Source organism: Aythya ferina (assembly GCF_964211825.1).
Source record: "Aythya ferina genome assembly, chromosome: 5".
NCBI classification, from domain to species: Eukaryota; Metazoa; Chordata; class Aves; order Anseriformes; family Anatidae; genus Aythya; species Aythya ferina.
In genome coordinates, this window is record NC_140301.1 from 46,414,471 (window position 1) to 46,434,147 (window position 19,677).

The window sequence follows — 19,677 nt, forward strand, 5'->3', positions numbered from 1 at the left end:
TGTCAACTCTGCTGCTCTGGAAAGCATGCATCTGTAATGACTGTCCCCTAAAACTCTGCCCAATCTCCTCTATTCGTAACTCCTTGTCAGGAGGAGGAGGTGGGTGGCAGGCAGGCAGGCATCTTATTCTTCATCTCCGGTGTGTCTAGAGAGAAGCACTACAGGTGACTAAGCAGGAGGAGCATGACTGACTCACTCCTGAGTTATTTTCTCGCTCCCCTTCTCTCCCCCATTCTATCTTTTCTGTTTGTTTTTCAGCTTTTGCCCAACAGCTTGTATTTTTCCCCAGGCCCTGATGAGAAAGAATTAGCAGCAGGCTTTCTTGTTACCTAACGTTCACAAAAAAAGTGCTTGTGGTTATCCAGGTGAGGAAATAAAAGCCAACTCTAAAAGCAAAACAACAACAAGAAAAAAATTGTCTCTTGGATACAACATCTTCGCATTGTTAAGAGGGGAAAAAAAAAAAAAAAAAAAAAAAAAAACAGAGAGAGAGAAAAAAAAAAAGCTTTTTCTTTGTGAATGTTGTCCAGGAAATACTGAAGTAACTGACATGCCGGGAAACAGTAAATAACTGGCTTCTTTATCAGACTACCTATGGAAAATACCTAATTGCTTCACTGGCAGCCCTGCTGGTTTTGACTTGATTTCTAAACTGACTGCACTGGGGGGAAGCTATTTCACTTGCTGTCTTGATTAAAGAATTAGATTCTGCTGGGCTCCACTTGGGACTCAAGTAGCAGCAACATAATGGTTACATCTGCAGAGTTTCAGTCAGTGTAAACTCTCGTTGTTCCAATCTTAATAAATCTGCCCTAATTTACATCCCTATGAGGTCTAAAGCCTTAGAACTCTTTACCTTCCTTCTTCTGCAGGGTGCCATGAGATCTGTTGCTGAAATTTAGCCTGCAGAAGCGTCAAGATGATATTACATTTTGTGTTTCTGAATTGCATGCCATGGATGCAGGCCAGTTATGCAAGATCAGCACAACACCCACAGAGTCCCTATAGCCAGCCCAGGGACACAGGAGAGCTCACCAGATTGATAAGTAACACTTGGTTTGCCTGAGCAATGCTGTAACGCTATTACTTGCCACTCATAGTTTGAAGCTTATATCTCTATAGGGCATGGGAGTCTTTAATCACTGATTCTCAAAGTGTGAGACTTTGTTATGGCTGTTAACTCCCTCCCCGCCCTGGAGTGAAGCATAAGTCAGCAGTCCTGTGATTTCAAGGCTGAGCTGAGGGGAAATGCACGTATAGTCTTTATGCACTAGAATCTAGATTAGTATCTTGCTTTTGCCTTTTGTGTAAAATGTCACTCAACACACAGTCCCATCCTCTTTGCTGAGATCACAGCATCAGCCCACAATAAAAAAAGGTCCCAGAAAAAAATTGATTCACTGCATTACAGATCTTGGTAGTGGTGTGCGTCTACAGTGAGGTCTTGGCTACTTAACTGCAAGGCTTTAATGGAATTTATCATTGTGATCTTCTCTGTCCTCTGACTGTGAGGTTACTTTACCTTCGGTTATTCTTCCAGTACCTCTGCTGACTGCCAGAAAGAGGGGGCGTCTGGCACTGATATACTCCTCCATGCAGCCAACGCTGGGGTAATGCTGGTGAGTAAGCAGCTGCAAGCTTGATGTGCTTGCATGTATATGAGACTGAACCAGGATTCTTCTGAAGAAGCTTTAAGATGAAATTGCTGAGAATTTTTGCCTGAAGCAAGGGATGTTTCCCATGTCTTAGACAAGTAGCAACCTGCCAGTAGAAGGAAGAAGGGACTGAATTCACTCCAGAAGTATTTCTCAGAGATCTTTTTTTCAAGGTAAGACTCCTACTGTGGGAGGTAGAAGGGGCAGCAGGGTCCAGCTCTGAACACTGAGATGACTTCTCAGATATCCTTACCTTCCCAGACTGTAGAATTGAGATAAATCTCTGAGGTCTCTACCAGTCCCTTTTCAGGCTGGAAATGTTAATTAGCTAATGAGAATTAATTTTTTTGAGGTCCAAAGCCATAAGAATGGGAGGGAGGACTTTTTTTTTTTTTTTTTTTTTAAACACTGTCTTTAGCTGGCCTGTATACTAGCGGTGAACAAGCACCATTGAGTGTGCTTCTAAATCATGCACTTAAATACTAGAATAATGGGTATTTTAGGAACAGGGTGAATTCAAGTAAAATTTAGTAAATAGAGGTTAGTTTACAGTTTATTAATTTTGTTTAGTGCTTTTAAATGCTGATAGAGTATTTTTTGTTCTGTAGGAAGCAAAATGAAGGTGGTTCCTGCTTTGGGATCTTGAGCTCAAAGTTTCTTAACAGGCTTGGTTTGAAGAAATGCCATTGAAACGAGCAAGGAGATTTTTTTTTTTAAAGCACCTATTTGAGTTACACCTGAACAACCAGTTTATCACTGTTAAAAACCATTTCCAGAGTGGCAGAAAGTAGTAGAGACCTCCTTGTCCCTGTTGCTGGCATCTCAATTGAAAAGCATTTAAGACGGAAAAAAAAATACCTTGAAAATACAGAGACAGCTTTGGAAAAAAATGGTAACATCTAAAAAATCTTTATCATTAGTACCACCTTCTCCCTGGCATAAGCCAAGACCTGAGACTATCCCTAATTGGGAACCCTCCAGACTCAGAATTTTGTGCTTGGGTTGTGGTGTATAAATTATAGTCCTCAATTAAAATGCAGCAAAGCACAGATCCTGTAAGGGTGCTGGAGCCATTAAGGAATGCACTTACCGAGCCTAGAAGTGCAGATGAGTGTGGGTGTAAGTCTACACTTTTTCTTTGCACGCTAATTGATCTAATCATTGTGTGGAGTTCCACTTTGCTCTTGGACAAGAAATAAAATACGCTAGTAAAAGCAAAAGCATCTCATGTCCAGGGAAGTAAATGCAGTTGGTAAACTTCCACACAGAGCTGAGAAGGAGGAAAAATCCTTGTCAGATCTGTGAAAAGTGTAATCAGAAGGATCTCTGACTTGCCTCCTCTTCCCTGCCCTGACATGGAAAGAATGGAGTAGTGCCTAGGGGGGGAGCTGTGCTCTGCACAGATTGAGGAGTGGTTAGGTGAGATTGCCTGGGGAAGGGTACTTGTGCCCAGAATTCAGGTAGGGAATAATGGCCAGGAAGGCGTTTGGTGCCAGCAGTCATTGCGTAACGTGGTGCTGTCTCCGCAGATAGCCTTGCCAGGCGCTGGAGCAGTTAATGCAGTTGGATGCTGTTGCTGCTTGATTCCACTTTGTAGGAGTAGTTGAGATGAGGAAATCTCTGCCAGCTTCACAGTCAGGAGTCATCTGTTCTGCCTCTGAAACTTGGGGAGCATGAATGAATAGCTCTTAAAACATTAATCTAGGGCAGCTTCCAAGAATCATGTGTACTTGAAGTCTAGTCTACATTGTGATCTGATTCATTATCCAGGGACAGCAAAGGCTTTGAAGAGGTGTTTAGCCAGTGTGTGGACATACTGAACAGTGAAATCCCAAAGAAAACCTGCCTTGGCAACTTTCAGTGGTACGTTCGGAGTGCATAGGTGCAGCATCAGAGGGTAGGGGAGCAAGTGCCACTGCAAGCAATGGATGTGCAAGCAAGGCAACAGAGGGGAAGGGACACCAAAGAGGAACAGGAGGAGCAACATGCTGTGAGACAGGACAGAGCAGCAGACAGCATGACTTCAGGGTATAGAAGATGCTACTGCTTTTGGCAGTATAACTTGACATCAGTTTAAGCTCAGTGAAATTCCACATAACCAGTGTTGAGCACCATATTATCTTCCATGGGATTGTTCCTTTCTTTAGTAAAATCTCATACCTCTTTTTGAGATGATAGGATCTGGGGGGAAAGGAATGATTTTTTTGGTTCCTTAGAGAGCTTGCGGGATGGATAAATATGAGGGAGCAAATGACACTGCTAGAGAACACAAAGCACAGCAAGACAGATAAAGGTGATCCTAACAGAGGAGGAGGATTGGTAGTTAATTAAAACTACTGTTAAAAACCAGGGTCTTAGTAGTAAAATAAATAATAGCAGGACATGAGTAATTCCTCTCGGGGGAATGATGGAGACAAAATTAAGCTCATGTAATAATGAAAGGGTGTGTGTGCAAATGCTCAGAGGAATAGTAACAGGATAGAAAGGTTTTTTTTTTTTTTTTCTTTTTTTTTTCTTTTTTTTTCCCTCCACTTCTCAGAAGTTCAAATGTGGTTCAAGTCAAAAGGGACAGAAACCTGTTAAAGAACATGCTCCTCAGGGCTCATAGGCCATTTCAGAAGGCACAGCTGTCTGAGTTACTGAACCCACTGTTGCCTCTGCTGCTCCACTTAGTCTCAGTAGAGAGGTGAGAGATTGAGCTCATCCTCTGCTCTAACAAATGATGGCTAGTTAAGTGTGTCGTGGAGGTGCTTGCATACACACACACACACCCAATTCTGAAACCATGTCACAGCTCTGTCTGCCTTTCTTGAGCTGTGATGCCCATTATTCTAAGGTGATTAAACAGCATAAACTCATTAACCATTCTCAACCGTGTAATATACAGTGATGTGACTTCTTTTCCATGGGTGGTTTGCATAATACCGCACTTCAGTTGTTACTCTTTCTGTTTCTTTTTCATTTCTGTGATGTCCGTCTCTTTACTAGACAAGGTTTAAAAATAAACAATTCCAGAATGTATATTTAATAGTAAAAAAATAAATAAATAAACTAAACACGCAAATGAGTGTAAAAGGTATTTAACAAAGAAGAGCTGTACTTAAACATTGGAATGAGAACTCTTGTTGCCCTGAGCAGGAAAGTGGGTCAAGATCCTGGGTGCTTGGAGACCAAAAAAAGCAGATTGTAGAAGCCTTTTCTTTTTTCTCTTCCACCTTTCCTTCTCAGTGTCCTCCAACCCCCAGAACAAACAAAACCCTAAAACAGTTGGCCTTCTGAACAGCTGTCTTGTTTACAGAGGCTGGCACACATTGCTGGCTGCAGTCTGCTATTGGTCACATCACCTCCTAAAATGAAACTCTCTAGCAGGGGTTCACGTTCCTCTGGACTTGCAGAAAGTCTAGTAAGAAACAATGATGCTTCAGCCAAAGACCACTGCGGAAACAACCTGGTGATGTGTTTTTTCTCCTGCAGGTTGCTGAGACGAAGGACTTGTGAATCTAGAGATTGGACTGTGCACTTAGTCACATGGTCTGAACTTTTGGGTAGACCTGTGCGGTGTCAAGAGTTGGACTTGATGATCCTTAAGGGTCCCTTCCAACTCAGGATATTCTATGATTCTATGATTCTATAATCTCCGAGATGCTCAGGTTGCCATTTGCGCTAGAGCTTTGCAGGACACAACCACAGCCCCCCCCCCCCCCCAAACAAGTTTAATTGAAGGAAAGCATAAAGTAATGGTGGTTTATGGTAGATAGGGATGGTTAATTTGTAGTCTGCTCTGAAGAGTCGCTCTGCAGCTAAACTACAGCTCTGAGCAGTGCTCGTCCTGGAGCTGAGGCACTGCAGCCAGCAGACATTGGCCAGTAGCAGCTGTCTAGCTGATGTGATGTGGAGATGCTTAACACACCATTGTATTAAAAAAAAAAAAGACGTTTTATTTCTTAAAATGATGCATACTCTTTCAAACTAGAAGGCAAACGTACTCAGCAGTTTCAGCAGAGACAAGTATCTCTATGAACTGACATTAGTCAACTTGATGGCTCTGAGCTCAATTGTTTTTCCCCTAAGAATCTAGTTAAACAGGACTGTCTGTAGTATGTTGTCTTACTGACGGCCTACTGGTTTTCTCTGCAGTGCACAAAGCCGTGTAAGCTACTATACTTTGTTTTTTTCTCATCCTCTGTTGCCTTTTCCGTTGAAAATTCAAGAAAATTTTCACAGATTTTGCTTGTCTTGTCTAAGGCATAGCAGGAGCTGAGGGTTGTTAGCAGCAGAGCTGAAGATCTGTGCTTAGATAGGGAGGAGTGAAAGACTTGCCTTAATCTGGACCAGGTACAGAGGGGTTAAAATGTGTAGTGGCCAGAAGGCAATGCATCAAGCTTAAAATAACCAAGATCAGGATAATTTAGCTTTAAAAACCATCTGGGGCCTGATTCAGTGCTCATTAAAATTCATAGTAGCCTTACGATTGGCTTCTGGAAGAATTAAGCAGAGTGTTACACTTTATAATGAGTGCCTTGGGCCTTGCCCAAGAAAGTACATAAATGCATACAGTAGTGTTAGAAATGGACTTCTTTTCTGTAACATCCAGCTTTTAGCACTTGTGGAAGTCAGTGAAAAAAACTCTGTTTTCAGTGGACTTTGGATTGGAGCTGAAGAACAGATGTTAGAGCTGACTTTGGAAAGCAGTCTCTGGGCAAGTTGTCTTTGAGCTGTTCATGCTACAATAAGCTGCCCAGTTTGGGTATAAACGTAATTAATTAGCAGAAATCAGAGCTGCTGAGTATGTAGTGAAAGTTGTGGAAAATCGGATTGCAAACCTAGATGCTCCTCTTAGCGACTGCCACTGAGGAAACCTCCTGATTTCTAATGCTTCATTATAAAATATGTGCAGCTAGGGGCAAAGAGACAAAACATTAATTCTGCTGCTTGTTCCTAAGCCACAAACTTGCAGACGTTCTTCAGGCTTTTGTGTTCTCTTCCAAGTTCTAAATATGTTCTCTCTAAGCTTCTGCAGAATAGCAGCCTGAGTGACGTAAAGCTGAGCCAATATCTTATTTAAAGAACATTGCCATTTATGTCTGTGTCATTTAAAAGCACGTTTTTAAAAGTCTCTCAGAACTTAGGGTCACTTGCCAGCTGCTCACCTACATTGTCTGGCTACTTCTAACTTGTGGCTTGTGATCCCCTTCATAATGGGTTGTGTCTGTTCTTGGACCGAGCTCGTTATTTGTTGAAAGAAGGAAATGAAAAAATTTTCCAGATAACTACCCAAGTATTTCTGCAGAGAATCTTTGCTTAAGCGTTTCAGTACAACTCTTAGCCAGACTTTTGATTTCAATGAAAGTTCTGCAGAACAAACCAGAATGTTCATTAGGAATCTTAGCAAGCGTTTGATTTTAAAGGTCATGCATGGAAATGAACTAAGTTGATACTTTTTTAATTCGAACACCTTCCTCTGAATTAATTTATTTATAGAATTTATTTGGTGTTCCAGAGAGGACATGAACAAGATTTTTTTTTTTTGTATTAGTCATTTTCTGAAGTAACTAGAAGTTTAATGAATGTTTTCCCCTTATTTTTATGATGCCATCTTCAGAATCTCAAGATCTGCAGAATAGATGTGCCATTTTATCTGCATCCTAAATGGTTATGTCTGATGTTGCTCCTTTTTTTTTTTTTTTTTAATTACTATTAACTATATATATAGATATATGCATACAGGTATATAAATAAAATCAAAAGATTCTGATATATATATATATATATATATATATTAGTGGATCTGGTGTTATCTTGAAGAGGATTCTGGTCCAGCCACACTGCTACAGTTTCATTTCTTGCAGTGGCCAGCAGGACATAGACTTGTTCCAAAGGAAGCACATTTGTTATCATTCTAGCCAAATACCAGCAGGTCCATGTGGTCAGGTAGGCTGTATAGGTGTGCTTAATTTGGACTCCATTTATCATGTGGTATGGTTTCGGTATAAAAGTGTTCTTACAATACCAGAAACAGACATCTGGCATGTTCAATCCTTTATAAGCTCCATTGCCTGTGTGCACATTTTAGTTATATTTTAGTTCCTTATTGTGGAATCTGAGAGCATTATTAGTTTCACAAACGTTTTATGTAGTTTTAATTTAAATAATTTTTTATTTTTATTTTTTATTTTTTGTAATGGAGAATGGTGGTTGGAAGGTTCATTATGTGCTCACCGCATGTGTTCTGATGAAACACTGCACCAAAGCAACCAGCATCTTATTCTGTCTTAGACTAGTGTTCATACTATTATAGATCCCAGCTTCAGTGAAAACTGGGGAAGAGAGCTGAGGATAAAGAAAGTAAAAGGTTTTTCTAACTACTAGCAGGAAAGACCAAAAATCATTCTCAGCAGTAATTGACTTTTTCTCTTTTCTCTGTTGTAGTAGTTACTATGCAAGATGAGAATATCACAGCTCACATTTTTCTACACTATACAAATAAATTTCTAAGTGGCAATTATAACCAATTAATCCTTTGCAAACCATCCTGTGGACTCCAGTGCATTGACAGCTCATGTAGACAAGGGAAACTGAGGGTAGAGTATTATGACATGCTTGTTTCAGTGGCAGAACAAGAAGGCCCAGTTCCAGCATTGCAGGTTGCTGGCTTCTGAGTTGTGGTGGCATGACTGTGTGGCTGAGCTTTATGCCAGGCCGCTGAAACAATCTGAGGTTAAAAATAAATTAGATATTAATTAAAAAATTAAATAAGCAGGTTTAACCCTTCGTCTACACCCTTGTCTCACTAAAACGATTTTTTTTTTTTTTAAACAGTTGTACTTGCAGAAGGAGGAACTGCAGTGGTGCAAAACTGCAAATGAGTGCCATGCAGTGGTGCCAACCAGCCAGAAGCAAAGCAATTGTTAGTCCAGCCTCAGCAACTGGGAGGGGTTGAGCTAAGGTCTGGAATCTCATTCCTGTCGCAGCAGTCAACCCTTCCCCTTTTCTTTTCCTCATATTCCCCTCAGACAGCTGCTCTCTGCCTTTACCATTTTACTCCAAAACAAGCTATCACACACCACCGTAGTACAAAGCACCCTCCTGCACTTGCTGTAGGGTGGCTGCTGCTGGGAGGATGACCACGATGCTTGCTTCCTGGCGCAGGATTAACAGGGCAGCTCTGAGAAGCTGCACGCCTTCAGCTGCTTAAGACTGTGTTGTCTGCAAGGGCAGTTGTTGTTCCCTGCCTCCACATGGCAGCAAGCAGGACGGGAGCCTGCTGTGCTGCAGGGAGCCATGTGGCTGGATTTTGACAAGCACAAACTGCAGCCCTCAAATTATTCCGGGCTCCTGAGAGTTGGGTTTGAATGTACCCAGAGGTAGAGAGTGACTAATAACGGCAAATGGTGTTAGACTTTTGCTACCATTATTTTAGCCACTAGGAATTCTCTGAATTCTGGTTAATACTTTTGCAATAGCTGACTGACCTAGTTATTCTGAGCAGAAGCTGTAGTATGTATTCCTCTTATGTCAGCCAGGGATTTCAATCTGCATTTCTATAGCATCTTTAAGGATCGCAGCATGCTTGAAAAAACAACAGATTAAGCTGCCTCTGTTCTGGGGGAGTTAAGCATTGTCACAGTCATTTTACTAGTGTGCAAAATGACTTTCCCAAGGTGACCTGACGAATCTGTGAGAAGGTAGGCTACGCTGACTTTGTGCTGTGATGCTGCCATTGCAGGACTGATCATCCTGACTTTTGTGGGAAGCAGCAGATGCACCTCTTGTAGAGTGGCACAGACTTGTCTGGTGGAGCATGATGTTGCTTCTTTTATAATCTAATATGTCTGTGAATTTTTGCAAGTAAAAGATGTGGAAGAAGTGTGAGGTGGCTGTGATCCAAGCTTTATTGATATTACCTGCAGGGAATGTCTACCAAGCCACAGGAATTTTACCAGTAGCAAAATAACCTGTGGTGTGTTCAGGTGATCCTCTCAAGCTTTGGTTTCAACTTCTCATCAGAGTGGTAGTTAAAATTTAAAGTCTGTTGTTTTTCTACCCTCTTTAAGATTAATTTGCTTTCTTGCCTATGTTCTTGGCTCTCGCTGCTCCAGACGTTCTCAGTCCAGGTTGCAGATCTCCATGCTGCTTCCTTGCCAGCAGTTCTCTGCTCCATCATTGGAGTTGCCAGGCCCTGGCGAGACAGTCTGTGATTCTGCCCTGGTGCTGCACGAATTTTCTTCTTTCATGTGACCCAGTGTGCATTGTATTTGGTGGTATGCACTCTCAGTCCCACAATGGTCTGCCAGATTAGAGCACGCAGACATGTCCTATAACAGCATGCAGTCCTCTAGACGAGGTGATAAACTTTAACCAACTTCTAGTTCTTAAGTTCTGGTGTGTTTTCTTTTCATTTTGTATTGGGGCAAAAAGATGGAAACTGGATTAGATGGTAAATCCTTGGGGACTCTTAGAAGCCCACTGAATAGGCTTATGCAGTGGGAGTGCAGATAAGGCCTTGTCCTGCTGGGATCTCCAAGATGCTACCTTTATAATATCAGCAGTGCGTGGTAAGCAGGAGATAGCCCTAATATATAAGCAAGTAATCCAGATAGTGCTGTCTTACAATTTTCTGCCCACCTCTGAATGCAATAGCCTTGGGGAGAAGTAGCACAACTCTAAGCACTTATTTAAAGTGAAACTGCCTCTGGATTGCTCCCTTCTCATCTCCAGGCCTGCTAATCTCATGTGTTGATTATGAGACTTGCTGATTTGATTCCTATCTTGTGCTTCCTCCCACCAGCTGATGCTTCGTGAGTTCGCAACACACCCTTTCTCGTAGTGACCCCTTTGTCCCAGTTGTTAGCACGGTTTTGCACTTCCATGTTAGTTCACTCCAGATTTCAAGAGCCATGAAAAAGAAGAGACCACAACTCCTGACGGAAGCACATTTATGCCTCCTAGCAAATCCCAGAGTTTAGAGGAGCCCTGCTAGAAGATCCAGCTCCAAATCACAGCCTTACTCCATGGATGGGATTGCCTCAGTTCTTCCTGGGATTTCCTGAATGCATCAAAGTTACTGTACCTTGGCATTAGGCTTTGTCTGGAAGCTTGGTTGAAACAGGATAAGCGGTTTTGTTTGTTTGTTTTTCCTCTCTATAGCTTGCTTAGTTCCCCAAAAGCACAAAACAGGTGGTCAAATACATTTCTCCTGGCTGAGGTAGAAGGAAGACCTTGTATATGGCACAGTTGGCTATGGTGCCTCTAACATTTTTGTTTGTTTGTTTTAAAAAAAAAAAAAAAAGATTACAAGTGTCCCATCTTGCATGTTGCCACAGTGAAATGTTGAAAAGTTCATTTCTCCCACAAAATTCTCCTCCAGTAGAGATGAAGTGGGCTTAAATAAATCTGTTGTAGCAGCAGTGCAGGAAGTGAGGTACCAGCACTCTTCTGGTGCTGTGACATGGATGGGCAGCTTTTATCAGAAATTTGTTATGCTTTGTGGGGGGAAGGTGGCATGGCATATGGAATGGCCATTTGCAGTGTAGATGAACGAGATAAGTAGTCTGCGATGCAAGCGTTTAGTCAATGTACCCTGCAGCACTTCTTGCTCACAGGTTATGGCTGCCATCGATAAGACAGGATCTGAATGAGAAGCATGGAGTATACAGCAGCTGTAGGAGGAGTGGGGTGTGTGCATGTGTTTACAGAAATGTGTGAGCATAATTATTTATATTATCTTGTGCAATTCTCTAGGTAAGAAGGGAGCAGTGGGCAGGGAAGGAGCAGTGAAATGTTTAATAAAGGGACAAACGCTAAAGGGGAAAATTAGAGATGCAGCACTTTTACAGGTAAATTTTTCTTCAAAGTGTGTAGGACTACTTGGACCAAACTTGTGAATAGAAAGACTGGAAAGTGTCCTAATTTTTCATTAAGACTGTGGGCAGCAGAGGTTCACACCAACTCAAAGCTGCTTTAGTTCCATCTAAGCTTGTGTCTTGACAAGTAAAATCAGGCTCTTCCATTTATAAAGGACTTGCATCTTGTTCTAGAAGACTGTCTTAGCATGTAAATGCATAAAATATAATACTTATGCAAATCTGAAGCCAGTTCCAAGCCTGGGTGACTCCTTGTAGAATATAAATGACATTTCTTTGTGACGCTCCCAAAGCTATCGTTGTGTAGATGACTGACTCCTCACTGATTGGCACATCACCAAAGCATAGATAGCACAGATGACAATGATGGTTAGCAGTCGTCATGTTTCCTCCACACCTAGAAGGATTAATGCTTTGTTTCCTTATTTCTGATCCTCCACAGTAGTTTTTCCATCTTGCAAGTTCCAGTCTTCAGGAGAAAGAATGCTGTCCCTTTCTCTTGATCTTGATTGTAGTATATTTACTATTAGATTATTAGATTATAGTATATTTACTAATAACATGAACTTTTTTTTTTTTTTTTTTTTTTTTTTTTTTTTTTTTTTTGATTGCATCAGTGTATGGTGCTTGCCCTGTAGGGGGAGGCAAGCTAATCCCCAGACAGAAAGGAACCTGGCTAACTTCACTTCTTATACCCTAGGGATGCTGCTGTGAGGTAACAGGCAGGAAATCTTGGTCTCTTTGGCAGGCTCTGGCAGGCAAGGACCTGCAGTGTAATGTATAAGCTGTGACTGCACTCTCAGGAAGCAGCCTTCCACAATTTAGCTAGCAGATCTGTAAATGAGGATTACGAACCTCAGCCCATCAGCTAAAATGCCAGGGTTTCCATTACCTTCTCCATAGGAACCCCAGTTCTGTTCCTTCTCCATAACGTTACTGTAGATCTTGGGCATTCCCACTAAATCTGTGACTTTGGGTGTTGTACGACACCACCACCTCCTAGCCAGGCAGGATGAACTGGTAGGAAGGAAAACGGGAACAGGGAAACGTGCTGAGCTGGCCCATTGCTACTGCACAAGCCCACTCCCAGCAGAAATGATGACAGCCTAATGGTTATTAGTAATTTGACATTTATTCATTTTAAGGGCAATTTAACAGAACTGAGGTGGAAAAAAAAGTGTGGGAGTGGGGAAGGATTAATGCAGGGGGAGGATTTTGAAGGCTGACTTTTATCTCTGCTCTTTGGATTTAAATACAATACACCTTGGGGTTAAGCCAGCATTGTTTATTGTTCGTGGTTGGGAGAGGCCAAGAACCCCCTTTATTTGCAGTGGCGAAAGAGCAGTCGCAGGGTTTGCTGCGGTGAACTCTGACCTGTCCCCTGACGATACCGAGCCCTTCCACCTGTGCACACCCGCTACTGCTGAGCAGTGGTGGAGCCGGCGTCCTACCGAACGCAGGTCGCTTGTGGAAATGTCTATTTCCAGGAGCCAGTAAACCCTGAGGCACGGCACAGGCAGCGCAACAGGATTACGGGGTGATACTAGACTTCAGACCTCGCAGCACTGAGTCACGGCAAGCGACAGGGGAGAAGTAAAAGCGCCAGGTCATGTGCTGCACATCTGCAATGCAAATAAATTGGTGAATTCTTCTATAGCCAGCCGTAGAGCAAACAATCAAAGCTTTCCTGCCAGGAATTACAAGGAATTGGTGGCAGGTCCTGAAATCTGCAGCCAGGCGACACAGGCGGAGATGTCGGGATTCGTTAGAAGCTGCAGCAGCTCTAGGCCCTGAGGCTGTGGAGCTGAGAGAGAGGAGCTAACAAGCAAGTCGGAGCTTTAATAGGTCAGCAGCGAAGCAGGGGGGGTTAGGAAAGGGTGGAGGGGAATGGGAGATGATCTTCCCGAGGTTCTTGCCTGAGACCTAGCAAGCCTCGGTGCCCAGGTGTGACTGAGCTCTTTTTCTCTCTCTTCCCCCCGTAGGGACCAAAAGGAGGAGACAGTGAGAAGGCAAGATGGTCCCACGAGGCTCTGCTGTCGGTGTGTGTTATTTTCCTTTGGAACATGAATCCGAGGCTTCTCCGCGCTGACTGCATCTGTGCTCCATCTACTACCACACCCTGAAATCAAACTCAGCAGCTTAGGTGAACCAGGCACTGTACAAACATGTCAGACTTGCCTCCACCCCTTTTGCTTCTCCCGCTTTCTCCTGCCATCTTTCTCTCCCAAGTTTATCGGCGTGTCAGCGGATCCCGGTGGCAGAGCATTTCCACCTCACCTCTGGTTACAGAGCAATGAAGAGCCAGGGGTAAGCTCCCTCCTGCAGGTTTGGGGTTCAACATTGACTTGCTTGCTTGCTTTAAAGCAGTAGCAACACTGTCCTAATCGCTGCAGTTTCGTGCGATTTTGTTCCCTCTGTTTACAGAGGACTAGGTTTGTCAGTTTAAACTAACATCTCTGTTCCCCAGTGGCTGTGCTGCTACAGCTTAACCCCTTCCCTTCAGAGCTCAGCCTCGCCACTGCCAGGAACTAGCGTAACGATCACACGTGTGTTGGCAATGCCAGCCTTGGGCAAAGTGAGAGGCGAACGGTTCCGGGTGGTCATACAATTTTTTCTCTCGAGGGATGGTTCTGGAAGGGAAGAAAAACCAGGAGCTGGATTCCTTTGGGAAGGAGTTTACTTCGTCTTTACTCCTATAGCCCAGCAACACCGTCCTCCAATCGGCTTTGCTGCATGGCAGTGGGAGAGTTTCCCTGCAGACCCTTCTTTCTCCTCTCACTTGGAATTGTCCTCTACCGGCATTGTTACAGCAGGACTGCCAGTAAGATCTTGTGTTTTTTGCTTTCCAGTGTCTTTTAGATGGGCCGATGTCTCTGGGATCTGGTAGTGTAAACTATGGAGAGTGAAGATGATGGGGAATGGGGGGAGGAAAATGCATTGTTGAATATTGCTGGGTGATGATCTTAAAGCATTGGGGTGAAGAAGGGGTTAAAATTACTCTGGGTGATGCTTGGGAAAGCAGACAGCACGTCAGGAACATGCATGCTCATTGCTTTTACGCGAGACATAGCAATATCTCCTCCTAAGTCCTGTATCTGTGAGGACCCTTACCATACCTTTGAAGAAGTCTCATCAACTCACCAGTTATAACCCCTCGTGTCTGTATTCCTGACCTTCTGGCTGCTGTGCTAGCCAAGGGCTTTTCAGTACACCTACTGAAACACTATGTTGTAGTACTCGCATGTGTGGGGGTGTGTGTGTGTGGGTTTATGTGTATCTTGGCTATCTGAAAGCTGGCTGATTTCCTCCAGTTTAAATTACTATAAATCTTACTGTATAACTATATAGTTACTATCCTATTGGGCATTTGTACTTGATTATTTTTGCCAAGTGGTAGCCAACATATACAGACAAGAATTTCATCTCACAGCTGCAGAAAGTAGTCTTATCCATTAATGTTTGCTGATACATGTATTTTCTTCTTTGCCAGGACATTAATGCCTTAATGTATTTGGGGACACAGCACTGAAAATAAAAAACAAAACACAACAAAAACCAAAACCCAAACCCAAACAAACAAACAAACAAAAAACACCAAAAAAAAATCGGAAGAGAAGTTTGTGGCTGGTGAGTGAAAGTTCTCAGGTGGTGCTGGGGAATGCACATATAGTAAGAGGTGTTTGCTGAAAATTACGTGTTTGGGTAAAATCCAAGCAGCTATGCCCCTCCAGAGCTGCTGGGGAAAGGAACGCTGCTGGCTCTCTCTCAAGTCCCATCCCTTTGAACAGTCTCATTCTTGATGGCATGATGAAGCTGTAAAATGATGTTCGTATTCTACAACCACCTTGGTATGTACATCCTGTGTGCTAAGTGTGAGCAGAGGATTATGTATCCAGTAACAAAGACAGCTGATCAAATAAGGGAAAGAGCTATCAACAAATAGTTGGCTGGATTAGTAACTGTGCTTTAAGGTGGACAGTCTGTTCCCTGTGCAGGGGTTGTTTCGGTCTAGACGGGTGCCAGTATGGCCTTAGTTATACGTATACACCTGGAAAGAATATCCTGGGACCTATTGACAAGGCTTGCAAAAATGAAACATGAAATCTTGTTTGGTCACAAAATTATTTTCATTCACAAAGAGAAGCACACACCAGGAAGTTCGACTTTCCTCTCTGATTAGAGACTAGAGACTAGATTTTTTTCTGTTAAAAACACTTTTTAACCTACTTCTCTGATGTGCTCAGGGAAATTCACAAGCAGAAAAAAGAGCTAAAATATTTTGTTCAAACTGCTTAAAACATCATGGACTAGCCAACTCCACCTGCAGCTAGAAACTCAGCCAGGTTCCAAGTTCTGCATTGCACATCACGTTCTCCTGAGGTACTGATTGAGGTACTGTGGTGAAGTCTCATCTCATTAAGAGCTGCCGATCAGTTCTGCACATATAGGGCATCAGCTCTGAAGTCAGCAAGAGCAGCAGAAGGCTAGCCAATATGTTGTCCTGCTCAGCACTGATAGCTGGAGAAATGCAGGAAACTTTCAGATCTTGCTACAGGAGACTCTGGGTTAGGGGATCAGGTTTCTTGCCTCTTTGCTTTCCAAGGCATAGACTCGGTGCAATGGAGTACAGAATCAGGACTTGGCTAATTTAGGCCTCATTTCTAAGGGATTTCTTGGTATGGTTTCTAAAAATTGCAGGAGAATTACTGTGTAGCTGGAGGACTAATGCACTGGGATCTCATGTTAGTTTGAGACTGATCAGGTAATGTGAATGTAGGGTGATGACAGACTTAAAGTTGGAATCTATTTCCCTCAGAAAAATCTCAGGAAATTACATTTACCCTAGGGCAGAGCCATTTTAATTTATAGTGTTAGTAATTAGATTACTTTGTAATTTATTGATGAACAGAGTGTAGTTGTAGACAATAGTTATTTATATTTACTTGTGTTATGAGTGCACCTTAGGTTTTAACATATGGAATACTGTGAACATTCATACTCATAGCATGTTTTTTTTTTTTTTTTTTTTTTTTTTCTCCTTTCTGCACTAAGCAGAATAGCTGATATTCCCTAGGAGAAGTCTTGTCTGTTATGATTTAAATTTCCGTATCTGTTGGTCTTGGTTAGTGGCAGTAGTGAGTAGTAAGGTGCTGAGAGACAGCCAGGCTCTGGGGTTTAAGCTGGCCTCTTGTCTCCATGTTTTGGGGCCCACTGCCTGGGCTGCAGCTTTCTCATCAGTTATCTCATGGGAATAACACTAATTGCTGTCAACAGCCTGCAACTTAATACCTATACATCCCACTTTAGGAGAACATAGTGATCATAACTAGGGAGTAAGATTGTTTAGTGTTATTTGGAAGGAAGTTTAACTCTTACATTGTGGTGCCAGCGGGTGGTCTGGGGATCACTGTAGTGACCCTGCCAGCCCTCTGCCATGCTGCTGGAGTGAGGAGCGTGATCTGGGATGTGTGTGGTCATCAGTGCCCCTGCAGGGGCAGGTGTGCTTGCAAGCAGTCAGCCATGCCCAGCGAGTGTTCGACTCATGCTTTGCTCCTGAATTGAGTACAGTAAAGCCTGTATCACGTGTGTTTGCAACACACGGCTATGGCCTTCCTCCTGCAACCCAGCTGGATCTGTGACCCATGACATGGTACAGAGGAGCACAGTGGGGTTACAGTGCTCAGACAGAACCGCAGGACGTGGCGCCTGGTGTTTTGAAGTGATGTGCTTGAAGTAGCCTGTTCCCCAGATGCAGCCCAGTGCCTTGGCTCCCTCCTTTGCCACGTGACCCAGCATGCCAGATGGGGCCCCTTTCGCTTGTCCCAACATAACCTTCTGTCTGAGAGATGAGATGTTGTTATTCATGTGAATTTTTGCAGACAGAGCCTAAAATGTTCTTATTCTAATCTTGGTAGTATCTTTACGCTGACTTTGAGTGGATCTAGCACACGAGAGTGGAGACTGAAGCCCTATATCCAAGCTTGAAGCTCTTTGGTGTTCTGGATTAACAGATAACTACAGCCACTTGCTTTTAACCACGTATGCATCCTTCGTGGCAAAGTAATACCTGTAAAACCATTTGAAACAATGCAGTGACTCTGTGGACATGGAACAGTGACGTGTGCATGTGTCAAAGAGGTGCAGTGCTGTATGGCTTTGTACATCCAGAAGAGGACAGCTACATCAAGTGTTTGAAAGGTAGGGAAACAATTCATCAATGTTTTAGTGACATATGTCTCAGCCTTATGACTTGCAGCATACATCTCTCTGGCTTGGGTAAAGAGGCTGAGATGAGCTACATCCTTCTTTTGGTGCCGTGGTGGTATTTGTTAGCTGTAACCCTCCTACAAACCAAACACAAATGGGAAAAGGCTAATCTTCTAATGAAGGCATCAGATTGCAATTGAGGTTTGGGTGTGATTTCTGTCTGTGTTTCTGGTTTTTGTCATGGTGTCTAGACCTACCTGCTGGCGTCAAGATCAAACAAGTGGTCAGAACATGTTTTAGCTCCCCATGGTGCTGTGCACCCATATTTTTTCTCCGTGGACACCAGGGTGTGCTGGACCTCGATCTGGCCTTGATATGTAGTTAAAAAGCAGCCAGGAGACATACCTGGAATCTCTTTTAGGTTTGCTAACCTAGACATAGCCGGGAAGAAATTGGGCTAGTCATTTTTTTTTCTGTCTCATCTGCAAATGAAGATAATAATTCCTTTTCCTTACCTTTTGTCTCTATAGATGAAAACCCTGGAGGGTGGGGACTGTCTTCAGAGCTTGGCACAGTGGGACAGTGACTTTAGCTGGGATTTCTAGGAGACTGTAAATAATGGAAAGCTTTATTATTTGTCAGGGGAAAAAGTCCATTAGCATTTGGGACATGCCTGTACCGGTTTCAGAAAGTTCAAGAGGTCTTTCCTTTGCAAGTGCTTTTATATGTCCCAGAACAAATTTGGTGTATTATAGCTAAAACACACCTAGAAATATGTCACTGAGCAGCATCCAAAACAAGCTTAGCATATAGGCGTTCACCGTATTTCAGGTTTTAGTCCTAATTTATGAGCAAAGAAATGGAGCGGGGGAGAAAGAGGCAGCACTATAGGCTGTAGACCCTGTTCAGCGGAGGCAGTGCAAAAAATGTTAAGCTGTTGTGTTTTTTCTCATTTGTCAAAAATAAACCCAACAATATAACAAATACATCATTCCCTAAGCTTTTTTTCTAATGTAATATTAATCTGTGTGCTCATGTGTGTGTTTGTGCAGGATTTAGAGCATTTTACCAGTTTGCTGTGCTGCTAGTTCACACCAACACATAGCTTTACTACTGGGGGCTCTGGAAGAGAGAGAAGGGAGTTAAAGGAAAGGACTTGAAGTGATAGCACACCATACAAGCATCCGTTCTTCCTTTAGGGAGGCAAAGTTACCTAAAACTGTATTTCGAAAATTAGTATCACAGATGAATGTGGCAGGGGTCATTGAGACAAGGTTCTGTGCTCTGAAATCTCATTTCAGATTTCAGCCCATTTACCTGTTCTTTTCCCCTTTCACTCACCCTTTGTCATCTTTGCTGCGTGAAGTCACATTTAGATTTTTAAGCTCCTTAGGGAAGGAACCTGTCATTTTTCTTTGTCTGCAAAATGCTATGAACATCTTCTTTGGCTTCGTATAAATAATGATCGTGTCAGACACCTTAGGAGGGTAAACAAGGATTTTAGAAGGTATGGAATGCAGTGAAATACCATGTGTGCATATTCACATGCACATATGCATGAATATATGCCTACAACAAGCTAAATAGGCCATTATTAATGTATTTGAAATGTACTACATGACAGTGACCTGTATAGCAAAGTATGGAATTATGCTTTTCCATTTAATTGGTGAATTCTCTACAATCTTCTTTGTCTTCTGACTCCAAACCCAGTTTCCATATTGCAGTTCCTCAGGTCCTGAGTTCATTTTTCTCCCCCCCCTCCTCTCATAACTGGTTAGAGTGGGTTGGCATTATCTGCTGGGGGAGTGCTTAGAAATCATGGGAACTGCTTTCTTCAGCCTGGGGACCCAGCATTCTCTCTTGTCCAGGGAGGGAGGAATGTGGCAAGCTGCGTCCAGATCTGTGATACCAGTGGAATAAGCACTGTGTGAGTGAGTTCAGTTACTGCA

General features: G+C 42.9%; 1 protein-coding gene across 10 annotated transcripts in view; it reads left to right on the forward strand.

Annotated features, from left to right (window-relative positions):
* Window positions 1-1,188: 1,188 nt before the first annotated feature.
* The window catches only part of LOC311438387 (serine/threonine-protein kinase PAK 6-like), a 41,449-nt gene continuing 22,960 nt past the window's right edge, over window positions 1,189-19,677 (forward strand). For 2 of the 10 annotated variants that reach the window (XM_084522714.1, XM_084522712.1), the window contains exons 1-3: window positions 14,202-14,339; window positions 15,009-15,145; window positions 17,434-17,716. Coding sequence is in view for 7 of the 10 variants with exons in the window: in XM_084522712.1 (XP_084378838.1) it covers window positions 17,644-17,716 (73 nt within the window). In the remaining 3 variants the exon portion in view is untranslated. Of the gene's footprint in view, window positions 1,829-13,232; window positions 13,364-13,500; window positions 13,826-14,140; window positions 14,340-15,008; window positions 15,146-17,433; window positions 17,717-19,603; window positions 19,656-19,677 lie in introns of those variants that run through there. The other 8 variants (XM_084522708.1, XM_084522715.1, XM_084522711.1 and 5 more) reach the window with 8 other exon arrangements.